The sequence below is a fragment of the Centruroides sculpturatus genome, unplaced genomic scaffold (assembly GCF_000671375.1).
Source record: "Centruroides sculpturatus isolate CEXI.00-Female unplaced genomic scaffold, Cexi_2.0 scaffold1497, whole genome shotgun sequence".
Classification (NCBI taxonomy): domain Eukaryota; kingdom Metazoa; phylum Arthropoda; class Arachnida; order Scorpiones; family Buthidae; genus Centruroides; species Centruroides sculpturatus.
The window spans coordinates 73,465-87,589 of NW_019385715.1; the positions used below are offsets into that span (position 1 = coordinate 73,465).

General features: G+C 29.3%; 1 protein-coding gene across 1 annotated transcript in view; it reads left to right on the forward strand.

The window, feature by feature from the left end:
• Positions 1–14,125, forward strand: part of LOC111641470 (glutaredoxin-3-like) — a 31,331-nt gene that overhangs the window by 14,671 nt on the left and 2,535 nt on the right. The window contains exons 4-7 of the mRNA XM_023387641.1: positions 4,909–5,104; positions 6,683–6,793; positions 6,874–7,006; positions 7,083–7,103. Of these exons, the coding sequence (XP_023243409.1) occupies positions 4,909–5,104; positions 6,683–6,793; positions 6,874–7,006; positions 7,083–7,103 (461 nt within the window). The remainder of the gene's footprint in view (positions 1–4,908; positions 5,105–6,682; positions 6,794–6,873; positions 7,007–7,082; positions 7,104–14,125) is intronic.

The window sequence follows — 14,125 nt, forward strand, 5'->3', positions numbered from 1 at the left end:
GGTACGTCAAGGATTAAAAATTTATTCAAATTGGCCAACTTATCCTCAAGTGTATGTCAATGGTACTTTGATTGGAGGATTAGATATAATTAAGGTAAATTACATTTTCTAAATATAAAAAAATTTCAATGGTAAAAGTATTAAAATTCTTTTCCTTTTTTTTTTTTTAGGAATTAAATGAAAGTAATGAGTTAAAACAAACTTTATTAGGGAATTAAATCAATTTTTATCTTTAATAAATAAACTATTTGTTATTTCATTATAGATGACAATATTAATGTAATCTATTTACTATATGCATAAAGATACTGGTAAATAGTAAATAAAATCTTCACTTATCAAAGCTTTGTGGTGTATTTTTAATTAGAGATTAAATTGTTAAATAATATTCTAATATTTTAAAACACTTTTAGTTTTGTCATTTTCTCACTTGCTTTAAAAAGGAATTAATGTTCATTATTTTTCATTGATAGACAAATCAAAACTTTTATAAATGTAAAAATATTTAGTATTATATCTTTTTCAGACACATACAATAAATTCATTCGTGAAATTCAAAATAACAAAAACTGACCATCGGAATAATAAAAAAAAAAAAGACAGGTTTTAATATTAAAGTTAAGTGTAAAATCATAGTCACATGTAATAAGAAGATTCTTGTATATATTCCAGTTCTCTCCACTGTGACTATAGCATTGAAGGAAAAAATTGCCAATTTATCAACATCAAACTAGTATACAATAGACTATTTTATTTTTTCCTGTGGACGTCAAAGATGACATATCTAAATGGGGATCTAGTTGGCCCTAAAATGGGACTATCTTGACCTACCTACTGCTGGGAAAACAATTGAGCCGAAAGTATTTGCACTCCTCATTGCCTGTGATCTTTCAGCAAGACTGTAGATTTCTATTAGGCTGCTAATCTTTAGTCATGGTATAGTTCTAATATATCCTAATAATTGTTGGCATTGACTATGGGCCATATTTTTTTTTGTAGCTAAACACTTTGTTTGGTGCTGCTTTATGCATGACATTTACTTTCTGGCTAACACATTCTGCTTTTGTTGCATGGTTTTGCACTATCCAAATACAGACATTGCCACGAACATGAAATGCAAATTTATCCAAAAAAACAATGTTAGTAAGCACAATTATTTTTCAAACCATTCTGCATATCAATTGCAAATGCCATGCACTTTGGTTTGTCATCTGGCTCTATATTGTATGAAATAGCTGGAGCTTGTATAGAAATAGATGAAATCACACTTCTGACTTCAGTAGCTGCAATTGCCGAGAGACTCCCTTAATTGATTTTTTAGACGAACATGCAAATATTTCTCAAATTTGTTTCACATTGGCCTTATCTGATTTAGGGAGAACTAGATGTAAGGAATGTCAACTTTGCCAATTTTGAAAAAATTTTAATGACACTTCTTGGCTAGATATAGTTGAAGGTGGAACTTTATAATAGGTTGTTCAGTGTAGAGGAATTTCAGAACAACTGACTGTTTCAATGTGATTTCAATTCACAACTAGAGCAATTCAATGATACTGTAATTTCTGATAACTACAGATAAAAATTATAATGAATTAGGAATGAAAGTAGTTAATTAGTTGATGACTTTTGACTATATTATATTAAATGACTGTTTTGATATGTTTAAGTTCCAGCAGCTCATCTGTATTATCCGTAACAGAAAATCGTTAATACTAATTTATTAATATGTTCCACTTTTTATTAGATTTATGTGAAGAATTAAGTATGTCCAGACCATTTTCCTACATGTACTGTACAAGATTATTCCTCATTTGGGTTATTAACTTTTGACATTCATACAGCATAAAGAAAAAAGATTACTAAATTCAAATTGCCATATTTAAAGAAATTTGTTAAAACTCAATTTGCACTCAATTAGTGTGAATAATTGTTTCAATATAGATTACTTTTGCATACTTTGTGTTAAAACAACTTTTTTAGAGGTATTATGAATATATTTTTTTAACATAGAAATGATATAATTTCTGGTTGGTGTGAAATTTAATTTTACCTGTTTCTCTTGTCTCTTCAATTTTTGGAATACACTACGTTTTTCTTTCAATTCCTTGAGTTATTTAATGATTACATTATCTTAAATGTCTGTTCAATTTCATTATTATTATGTATGAGTTGTAAAAAAGAAGTTTATTACTTACTTTTATTAATCTCTAAATATTTTTAATATTGTAGGGCCTTTTTCTTTATGAGGATATCCAAAATCTCTTTTGCAAAGTGACATTTTAAATTCAAAAAATAACAACATATATCGTACAATATTTAATCTTATCTTTTTCTTTAAATAGTTCTGGATTTATTATAAATTTGTTTAAATTTAATGCATTTATCTCCATGTTAATCCAAAATTGTGATTGTTTCTGTCTTAATCTTATTTACATAAATTCATTTAAAACTTTTTATTCTGAAAGTAGAATAAATAATTATTTTTCTTTTAAACTATCTTTTATTTCCAAATTTCAAGGTGCTAGATTGACTTAATATAATAAAATTAAATGCCTGTATCACCTGTGTAATTTGTTATAGTTTTTTTTGGTGATAACTTCTCTTTGTAATTTATTTTTCCCATTTTCTTAAATTCCTCAAGTAACTGCATTAACACTTGTCATTAATTGTATTTCTTCTGTAACTAAATTTTCTAGTACTCCAATTGTTTTATCTAATTTAGAGGTGAATCTTTGATACATGCTAATATTTTCCTGACATTTTGTTCGTACAAAAAGAGATGAAAAAGATGCAAAAAGAGAGAAAAAGAATTCATCTGCTGAAAGTTTCTTTACCCAAAAGGTAAAGAATCTTTTTCAGCAGGTGAATGTGACAATGGAGCAGGGTTTGTTCTACTCTCAAGCAACAAAAATATTATATTATACCAAAATAACAAAAGCATTATTTTTGAGTTTGTACAAGCTTAGAAAATTTTGAGCCAACTCATTCCTGCTTGGCAGTGCCCAATAAAACATTTAAAGATTGATTTTCTATATAAAAACTTATGATTGAAATACACTACTTGGGAGTATCAATTTCCTAGAATGATTGTTCTTAATAGACAAAGTTTAAAACTATGAATAAAGTAAATACCTTGATTGATAATTTAATTTTTCTGTGTAGTAAAATGAAAATTACTGATTATTAGAATTCATTTAAAACTGTTCATTCATTGATAGACTAAGAATTTAAATGAATGATTAAATTGAATTTTTTTTATGTTAACTTATCCTAAACAATTGGCATAATATAATTTAAGCCTTGGATTACATCTACAAACTTGAGAAATTTCTTTGACAAATTATTTTTCTTTCAAAATTGTTCCAAGCAGAAATAATACCAGAATAGGAACTTAATCATGAGATTAATCAGAATTGAACTTTTCCATTTACTTCCCTGGCTGTTGTGTCAAATTTGACCCTCAGAGTTTTTTGCAAATCTCCATGTTTGACTCTTGAAACCAAAAAGTAAATAAAACAAAAGGTTGAGGGGAAGAGAAGATGAAGGGCTGTCAATATGTCATATCTTGAGAGAGGCTGGACTTAATGAAGATGTTATTATTAGCATTTATAATTTTTTTTATAAAAGCCTATTGCCATTTTATAATAATTAAAAATATGAAAAGTTTTTTTATAATAAAATTTCATACAGACGGCACCACAATTTTATAATTAAAAATATACAGTCGACCCCCCATAACACAGCTTCCTATAGTTTGGATTCCTATATGATAGCGAAAAAATTGCAACAGTATTCATACAAACATGCTAAAAAAACTCGTATAATTTGGTAAAACATCATCGCTGACTCGTTGCGACAGGATTGGTCAAATCTAGACCAATAGCAGATATTGTACAAACCGTTGAGTTTAAATGAGCAGTGGACCTACTAAAAACCACTTATTATTTAACGTCCATAAAAATTATATTTATATTAATGATGTTTCCAAAGTTCAGCAAAGTTTTTGCAAAAAAAAATAATTTATCAGGAAGCACGCGAGCGCCATTTGATGGCAAGCTCCACGATGAAAACAAGCTTAATTAATTAATTTAAGCAATGGCATCTTCGAATGGTGCGCACTTGGTAAGTAATCCTACAATTTTTTGTTTATAGCATAGTTTATATGGATTATTCCCAAAAAATTATGTGATTTGGAAATGTTGAGTCAAATTAGTCTAGAATCAATTAATTTTATTGTATATATTTAAAGTACAGCTTAGTAACATGACTGAGGTAACTAAAGTGGACGCTTGTCTGAGAACTAGGTACAGTGTTTCCCCGAAAATAAGACCTAGCATAGGTTTTGCTGAATTGCTAAATATAAGGCCTCCCCCCGAAAGTAAGACCTAGCAAAGTTTTTTTTTACTCATAACGGTCATCGACAGATGGTTGAAAGTGGCCGTTGGCTTTTTGAAAGTACAGCCACTGATTGGGCAGCAGACAATCATGCCACACAGCATGATTTGCATAAAACTATGGCTTGGTTATCACAACTTTGCATAACATTACAGCTGGTAATGGCTAATTGGTCAGCCGGGAATCACACCACATCACATTTGCATAATGCTATGGTTCAGTAAGCAGTAATTGGTCATTGAGCCCGATGTAGACGCTATAAAAAGGTTAAGTTGAAGCGAGAGTGGGAAGTCCACTCTAGCACAGAAACTTCGTAAGTTCACGCCAGTTTTATTTAAGTTCAGTTCGACACGACTGGATGTATGTCACTCTCGTCTAAGTTCGACTTGGGAAATTTTTTGTTCAATAATAAATGTGAATTCTTCTTCATGGAAAAAATAAGACCTAGTGCATCTTTCAGAACAAAAATTAATATAAGACACTGTCTTATTTTTGGATCCTCAAACTTTTCAGAAGTATTTTTTACANAAAATATATTTTATTCATTTTTATATATATGTAAAGGTTTGAAGACTTTTTCCAACTGGCCCACTTATCCTCAGCTGTACATCAATGGAGAACTAATAGGTGGTTTGGACATATTAAAAGAATTAGCAGAAAATGGTGAACTTGAGAATTTACTTCCAAAGAAACAAAGTCTTAACCAGAGGTTGGAATATTTTTTTAATCATATTTGAATAATTAAAAGTAAAGCAAAATTTAGATTAGGTTTTACATGAAAATTATAAACTTTTATTTGAGAAATCGTACTTAAAATAAATCCTAAGAAAGGATATCAAGTACTTTAAAAAGGTTACAAATTTGTTGTAATTTCTAAAACAATCTATATATATAACCCATTGAACCGGTATCCGTCCACGTAATGGTATGCCAAAAATGGGCACTAGAGGCGCCCTAGCAAAGATTTTAAATTAACAATAAATTATTTTTATTTGTAATAGGAATTTATTATTGATATGAATTTATTATTTATACCATGCAATGGTATAAATAATAAATTCATATCATTTATCAATATTATTTATACCATGCAATGGTATAAATAACTATTATATGCCTTGATTAACCTTGTGCTGCACGTTTACAACATCCCATGACTCAGTGAACGTCGCACATTGACTCACGAGAAATTTGTTGAAAAAATAGCTGATATATTTAAAATCAAGGTTTATAAGCGAAGATAAATAAACAAATTAAACTATTTATAGAATGTTTAATAGGTAGAAATATAGATCCGTATGACTCGAGTGGGATGGTAAGATTTACCTTCCGAATGAAGGGGTGGTGACCCCCCTGTCTAATGAACCATACCCCTACGCATGACCTTTTCCGAGATATAGCCCTCTGAAAATTATTCTATGCTGCCTGCCTGTTTGCCACAATTTACTCTGCGAATGAGTGGGTCAGCGACCCCCCCAGTGTGTGCGAGCGCACGTTATTTTTTTTTCACGCAGTAGGCTTCTTTTTGACCACGGTGTCATGTGACCGGAAATGACATAGGTGAATTTTCAAGGGCTTATATCTTGCGAAGGGTTGTATGTGGGGCATGGTTCCTTTGACTTTATTGTTCGCACAGGGGTCTACAGTTTGAGGGGGTCGCCACCCCTTCATTCAGAGGGTAAATCTTACCATTGTGACTTCAATGGAGCTGTAGAGCATATTGATAAGAACAAAAAAGTCAAAGGAACTGTGCCTCATGGAAATTTGTAAAGAATGCCCACTAGAGGGCATCCCAGGCTACTAGTGGTAAATAAAGGAATGTAAGGCATATGTTTGTGGACCTCAGGAAGTACAAGGTCGAATGTGTGTCATACAATATTAGACTAAAAAGTGTTAATTAATTCTTTCAGAATATTGAAGGCAGGACATTGGATTTTTGGAAGGTTATGGACAACGTTGTTTGGTTTCTGCCATTTATAGTTAAATGTAATAGATGTCCTATTTGGAAGATCTGGGGATTGTAAAAATGTCTGTTAATAGAGGTGTCACTGTATACATAAATGCAATATAATATAGAATATATTGCATTTATGGACATTTTTATGCCTGAAATACAGCAAAAAGGTAAAAAAAAAAAAAAAAAACTATTTTGGGGTCAGGAATGGATTAATCCATATTACATTATGGGAAAATTTGTATAGGTTTGACTGTATATATTTCTTCTTTATAACATAAAAAATTAGACTTTTCTCTGGATTCAAATTTTAATTATAAGAATATTTTGTAGGCTTGAGGCTCTTATTAAAAAAGCACCAGTGATGATATTCATGAAAGGAAATCCTGATGTTCCTCGTTGTGGTTTCAGTAAAACTCTTATTGGAATAATGAATGAAATTGGGTAAGTATAATAAAGCAAATAATAAATATTTAAGATTCCATTCTTAATTTTTAATTAAAAATTATACTTTTTAATTTTAGTGTAAGTTACGAAACATTTGACATATTACAAGATGAAGAGGTACGTCAAGGATTAAAAATTTATTCAAATTGGCCAACTTATCCTCAAGTGTATGTCAATGGTACTTTGATTGGAGGATTAGATATAATTAAGGTAAATTACATTTTCTAAATATAAAAAAATTTCAATGGTAAAAGTATTAAAATTCTTTTCCTTTTTTTTTTTTTAGGAATTAAATGAAAGTAATGAGTTAAAACAAACTTTATTAGGGAATTAAATCAATTTTTATCTTTAATAAATAAACTATTTGTTATTTCATTATAGATGACAATATTAATGTAATCTATTTACTATATGCATAAAGATACTGGTAAATAGTAAATAAAATCTTCACTTATCAAAGCTTTGTGGTGTATTTTTAATTAGAGATTAAATTGTTAAATAATATTCTAATATTTTAAAACACTTTTAGTTTTGTCATTTTCTCACTTGCTTTAAAAAGGAATTAATGTTCATTATTTTTCATTGATAGACAAATCAAAACTTTTATAAATGTAAAAATATTTAGTATTATATCTTTTTCAGACACATACAATAAATTCATTCGTGAAATTCAAAATAACAAAAACTGACCATCGGAATAATAAAAAAAAAAAAGACAGGTTTTAATATTAAAGTTAAGTGTAAAATCATAGTCACATGTAATAAGAAGATTCTTGTATATATTCCAGTTCTCTCCACTGTGACTATAGCATTGAAGGAAAAAATTGCCAATTTATCAACATCAAACTAGTATACAATAGACTATTTTATTTTTTCCTGTGGACGTCAAAGATGACATATCTAAATGGGGATCTAGTTGGCCCTAAAATGGGACTATCTTGACCTACCTACTGCTGGGAAAACAATTGAGCCGAAAGTATTTGCACTCCTCATTGCCTGTGATCTTTCAGCAAGACTGTAGATTTCTATTAGGCTGCTAATCTTTAGTCATGGTATAGTTCTAATATATCCTAATAATTGTTGGCATTGACTATGGGCCATATTTTTTTTTGTAGCTAAACACTTTGTTTGGTGCTGCTTTATGCATGACATTTACTTTCTGGCTAACACATTCTGCTTTTGTTGCATGGTTTTGCACTATCCAAATACAGACATTGCCACGAACATGAAATGCAAATTTATCCAAAAAAACAATGTTAGTAAGCACAATTATTTTTCAAACCATTCTGCATATCAATTGCAAATGCCATGCACTTTGGTTTGTCATCTGGCTCTATATTGTATGAAATAGCTGGAGCTTGTATAGAAATAGATGAAATCACACTTCTGACTTCAGTAGCTGCAATTGCCGAGAGACTCCCTTAATTGATTTTTTAGACGAACATGCAAATATTTCTCAAATTTGTTTCACATTGGCCTTATCTGATTTAGGGAGAACTAGATGTAAGGAATGTCAACTTTGCCAATTTTGAAAAAATTTTAATGACACTTCTTGGCTAGATATAGTTGAAGGTGGAACTTTATAATAGGTTGTTCAGTGTAGAGGAATTTCAGAACAACTGACTGTTTCAATGTGATTTCAATTCACAACTAGAGCAATTCAATGATACTGTAATTTCTGATAACTACAGATAAAAATTATAATGAATTAGGAATGAAAGTAGTTAATTAGTTGATGACTTTTGACTATATTATATTAAATGACTGTTTTGATATGTTTAAGTTCCAGCAGCTCATCTGTATTATCCGTAACAGAAAATCGTTAATACTAATTTATTAATATGTTCCACTTTTTATTAGATTTATGTGAAGAATTAAGTATGTCCAGACCATTTTCCTACATGTACTGTACAAGATTATTCCTCATTTGGGTTATTAACTTTTGACATTCATACAGCATAAAGAAAAAAGATTACTAAATTCAAATTGCCATATTTAAAGAAATTTGTTAAAACTCAATTTGCACTCAATTAGTGTGAATAATTGTTTCAATATAGATTACTTTTGCATACTTTGTGTTAAAACAACTTTTTTAGAGGTATTATGAATATATTTTTTTAACATAGAAATGATATAATTTCTGGTTGGTGTGAAATTTAATTTTACCTGTTTCTCTTGTCTCTTCAATTTTTGGAATACACTACGTTTTTCTTTCAATTCCTTGAGTTATTTAATGATTACATTATCTTAAATGTCTGTTCAATTTCATTATTATTATGTATGAGTTGTAAAAAAGAAGTTTATTACTTACTTTTATTAATCTCTAAATATTTTTAATATTGTAGGGCCTTTTTCTTTATGAGGATATCCAAAATCTCTTTTGCAAAGTGACATTTTAAATTCAAAAAATAACAACATATATCGTACAATATTTAATCTTATCTTTTTCTTTAAATAGTTCTGGATTTATTATAAATTTGTTTAAATTTAATGCATTTATCTCCATGTTAATCCAAAATTGTGATTGTTTCTGTCTTAATCTTATTTACATAAATTCATTTAAAACTTTTTATTCTGAAAGTAGAATAAATAATTATTTTTCTTTTAAACTATCTTTTATTTCCAAATTTCAAGGTGCTAGATTGACTTAATATAATAAAATTAAATGCCTGTATCACCTGTGTAATTTGTTATAGTTTTTTTTGGTGATAACTTCTCTTTGTAATTTATTTTTCCCATTTTCTTAAATTCCTCAAGTAACTGCATTAACACTTGTCATTAATTGTATTTCTTCTGTAACTAAATTTTCTAGTACTCCAATTGTTTTATCTAATTTAGAGGTGAATCTTTGATACATGCTAATATTTTCCTGACATTTTGTTCGTACAAAAAGAGATGAAAAAGATGCAAAAAGAGAGAAAAAGAATTCATCTGCTGAAAGTTTCTTTACCCAAAAGGTAAAGAATCTTTTTCAGCAGGTGAATGTGACAATGGAGCAGGGTTTGTTCTACTCTCAAGCAACAAAAATATTATATTATACCAAAATAACAAAAGCATTATTTTTGAGTTTGTACAAGCTTAGAAAATTTTGAGCCAACTCATTCCTGCTTGGCAGTGCCCAATAAAACATTTAAAGATTGATTTTCTATATAAAAACTTATGATTGAAATACACTACTTGGGAGTATCAATTTCCTAGAATGATTGTTCTTAATAGACAAAGTTTAAAACTATGAATAAAGTAAATACCTTGATTGATAATTTAATTTTTCTGTGTAGTAAAATGAAAATTACTGATTATTAGAATTCATTTAAAACTGTTCATTCATTGATAGACTAAGAATTTAAATGAATGATTAAATTGAATTTTTTTTATGTTAACTTATCCTAAACAATTGGCATAATATAATTTAAGCCTTGGATTACATCTACAAACTTGAGAAATTTCTTTGACAAATTATTTTTCTTTCAAAATTGTTCCAAGCAGAAATAATACCAGAATAGGAACTTAATCATGAGATTAATCAGAATTGAACTTTTCCATTTACTTCCCTGGCTGTTGTGTCAAATTTGACCCTCAGAGTTTTTTGCAAATCTCCATGTTTGACTCTTGAAACCAAAAAGTAAATAAAACAAAAGGTTGAGGGGAAGAGAAGATGAAGGGCTGTCAATATGTCATATCCTGAGAGAGGCTGGACTTAATGAAGATGTTATTATTAGCATTTATAATTTTTTTTATAAAAGCCTATTGCCATTTTATAATAATTAAAAATATGAAAAGTTTTTTTATAATAAAATTTCATACAGACGGCACCACAATTTTATAATTAAAAATATACAGTCGACCCCCCATAACACAGCTTCCTATAGTTTGGATTCCTATATGATAGCGAAAAAATTGCAACAGTATTCATACAAACATGCTAAAAAAACTCGTATAATTTGGTAAAACATCATCGCTGACTCGTTGCGACAGGATTGGTCAAATCTAGACCAATAGCAGATATTGTACAAACCGTTGAGTTTAAATGAGCAGTGGACCTACTAAAAACCACTTATTATTTAACGTCCATAAAAATTATATTTATATTAATGATGTTTCCAAAGTTCAGCAAAGTTTTTGCAAAAAAAATAATTTATCAGGAAGCACGCGAGCGCCATTTGATGGCAAGCTCCACGATGAAAACAAGCTTAATTAATTAATTTAAGCAATGGCATCTTCGAATGGTGCGCACTTGGTAAGTAATCCTACAATTTTTTGTTTATAGCATAGTTTATATGGATTATTCCCAAAAAATTATGTGATTTGGAAATGTTGAGTCAAATTAGTCTAGAATCAATTAATTTTATTGTATATATTTAAAGTACAGCTTAGTAACATGACTGAGGTAACTAAAGTGGACGCTTGTCTGAGAACTAGGTACAGTGTTTCCCCGAAAATAAGACCTAGCATAGGTTTTGCTGAATTGCTAAATATAAGGCCTCCCCCCGAAAGTAAGACCTAGCAAAGTTTTTTTTTACTCATAACGGTCATCGACAGATGGTTGAAAGTGGCCGTTGGCTTTTTGAAAGTACAGCCACTGATTGGGCAGCAGACAATCATGCCACACAGCATGATTTGCATAAAACTATGGCTTGGTTATCACAACTTTGCATAACATTACAGCTGGTAATGGCTAATTGGTCAGCCGGGAATCACACCACATCACATTTGCATAATGCTATGGTTCAGTAAGCAGTAATTGGTCATTGAGCCCGATGTAGACGCTATAAAAAGGTTAAGTTGAAGCGAGAGTGGGAAGTCCACTCTAGCACAGAAACTTCGTAAGTTCACGCCAGTTTTATTTAAGTTCAGTTCGACACGACTGGATGTATGTCACTCTCGTCTAAGTTCGACTTGGGAAATTTTTTGTTCAATAATAAATGTGAATTCTTCTTCATGGAAAAAATAAGACCTAGTGCATCTTTCAGAACAAAAATTAATATAAGACACTGTCTTATTTTTGGGGAAACATGGTATCTGGGTTGGATCCTCAAACTTTTCAGAAGTATTTTTTACATACAAGGCTGTATATTTAGGGAAGTTTTAAAGTTTAATTATTTGGGAAGAATTGGAATATATTTATAATTTATATACAATAAAATAGGATATCCTTAAAGCAATAAAACTGATTAACCATTATAAATTAGGTGATAGAAAAGGATTAAGCCTTCTGGTGACTTTACGCATTAGAAAGCTTAATCCTTTAAAATCTTTCTTAAATATACAGTGCATAAAATAATAATAGGCCCAAATGAACTAATATTGCTGAAAAATTTTATGAACTATTGAAAATGTCTTTATAAACTCTGTAACAATGAGACTTTTATGTACAAAATTAATGTTGCATTAATTGATACCAGTTTTATTATTATATATTTAATATTATAAACTAAAATTTATACATTCAATATTTTATTTCAGAAAATGAAATACATAAGAATTTTACAAAATATTTTAAATGCACAAGAAAGCACATTAAAAATTTTCTAAACTAAATTATAAATAAATTTTATTTAAATTTGAATAAAAATTCTAAATTGAATTTTTAATTAAATTTTCTGAATATAATTATTTAAGACAATGTTAGAAGTTTAAACTAATATAGTTTAGAAAAATTATAAATTATTCAATCCACATTTTATTTTACTAATATACTAATCAAGCCTTAATAAAATGAAATATTTGGTTTCAATTCTATAATAATGAAACATCTGAATTGTTTTTTCTTTTTTTTTTTTTTATCAAAATAATTTGACAGTCAACAGACATCTATACTATTCAAGAAATTACTTTTCACAACAAAGAAATATTAGTTTAAATAAATTATAATTGTTAATAATAAAAAATAAAACTTACATTAAACTTGGTTTTTAATATACAATTTCTGTACATAATATCTATTTAGAGAAGAAAAAAATTATATATATAATATATGATGTATGTATATCACTATACAATATTTAGATTTTATCCCAGTAAATATGACTTTGTAAACACACTTAAGTACAATAATTTTTCCCATTAATTTGAGCAGTCAATCACTAAATAATGGAATGAAAATGAGATCCAATTCGCATTCTATTACTTTAATTGATGATGTTGAAGTTAAATTTGGGTATTTCTAAATTTGGTTCAAAACATTTTAAATGTATGTTAAGAGGGTTTTATTCTGGGTGATTATGAACCAAATTATCTTCATTTGCTATTGTGCTAGCATCATTTACTTCATTTGACTGATTTGAATTATCTTCTTGATTGGCACTTGTAGATTCTTGTTGTGGAGTAACTGATATTGTAGTATGACAAAGTGGACATTTGTCTTGTATATAAAGCCATTTACGCAGACAAGTCCTGTGGAAATAATGTTGACAAGGTGTGAGACATGCTGCTTCCATGTTAGCAAAGCAAATGGCACATACGTCATTATGTTCAGATAACTGAATCAATGTTGCTGCTGGTAACGATTCTGCTTTTTTCACAGCTTCACGCCTGAGAAGAAAACTTTTCCATCCTGTTTGCAATCTTTGCCAGACATTAAAATAGCAATGCACTAAGAGAATTGATGCATTTACCCAATTCCATTTTCCTGTTGATTCCCACAATCCCATACCAACAACAAAAACAGCAACAAGAAATTCAAAAATTTTTGTTACAGCTCGTGTATAATAAACTACATCATCTAAACTTTCCCATGCTTCATCTCTAGAAGAATCATATAAAAAGAGACAATGCACAACAAAAAGATCCAATACTTGAAAAGAAGCCAAAACACAGCTTGATAAGACAACCATCATCCAAAAATCTATTGGAAACATACTAGATAATATATATGTTAAGTAAAGAGGAAAAACAAATAGAATACAACATAAACTAAATGCTCTAATGTGACGATTAATACTTTTACTACGAGAAGCACTCAAAGCTAATACAACTGGTTCAGTGATTTCTAGCATTGACTGTAATAAGGAAGACAGAACAATAAAAAGTATGATTGTCATTACAGCCATCCTAGCTGGCATTTTCATTTCTGTCAATCCTGTCTGGAGTGCAAGTAAAACAAATGTAAATCCTTCTGTCCAACCGCTATGCATTGGATTATCATGAAGAAATGCAGTACGACCTTGTAAATAAGCTTTTGTAGCACACAGTGCAAAATAAGACAGATATGAAACAGTGACTGAAGTAGCAACAAGAGTTACAGGACTAGCACAAATAGAACTTATAGTGCTAAGCACAGTGATGTACCATTCGTCTCCCCAAATAGAAACTTTCTCACGCTGATAGAAA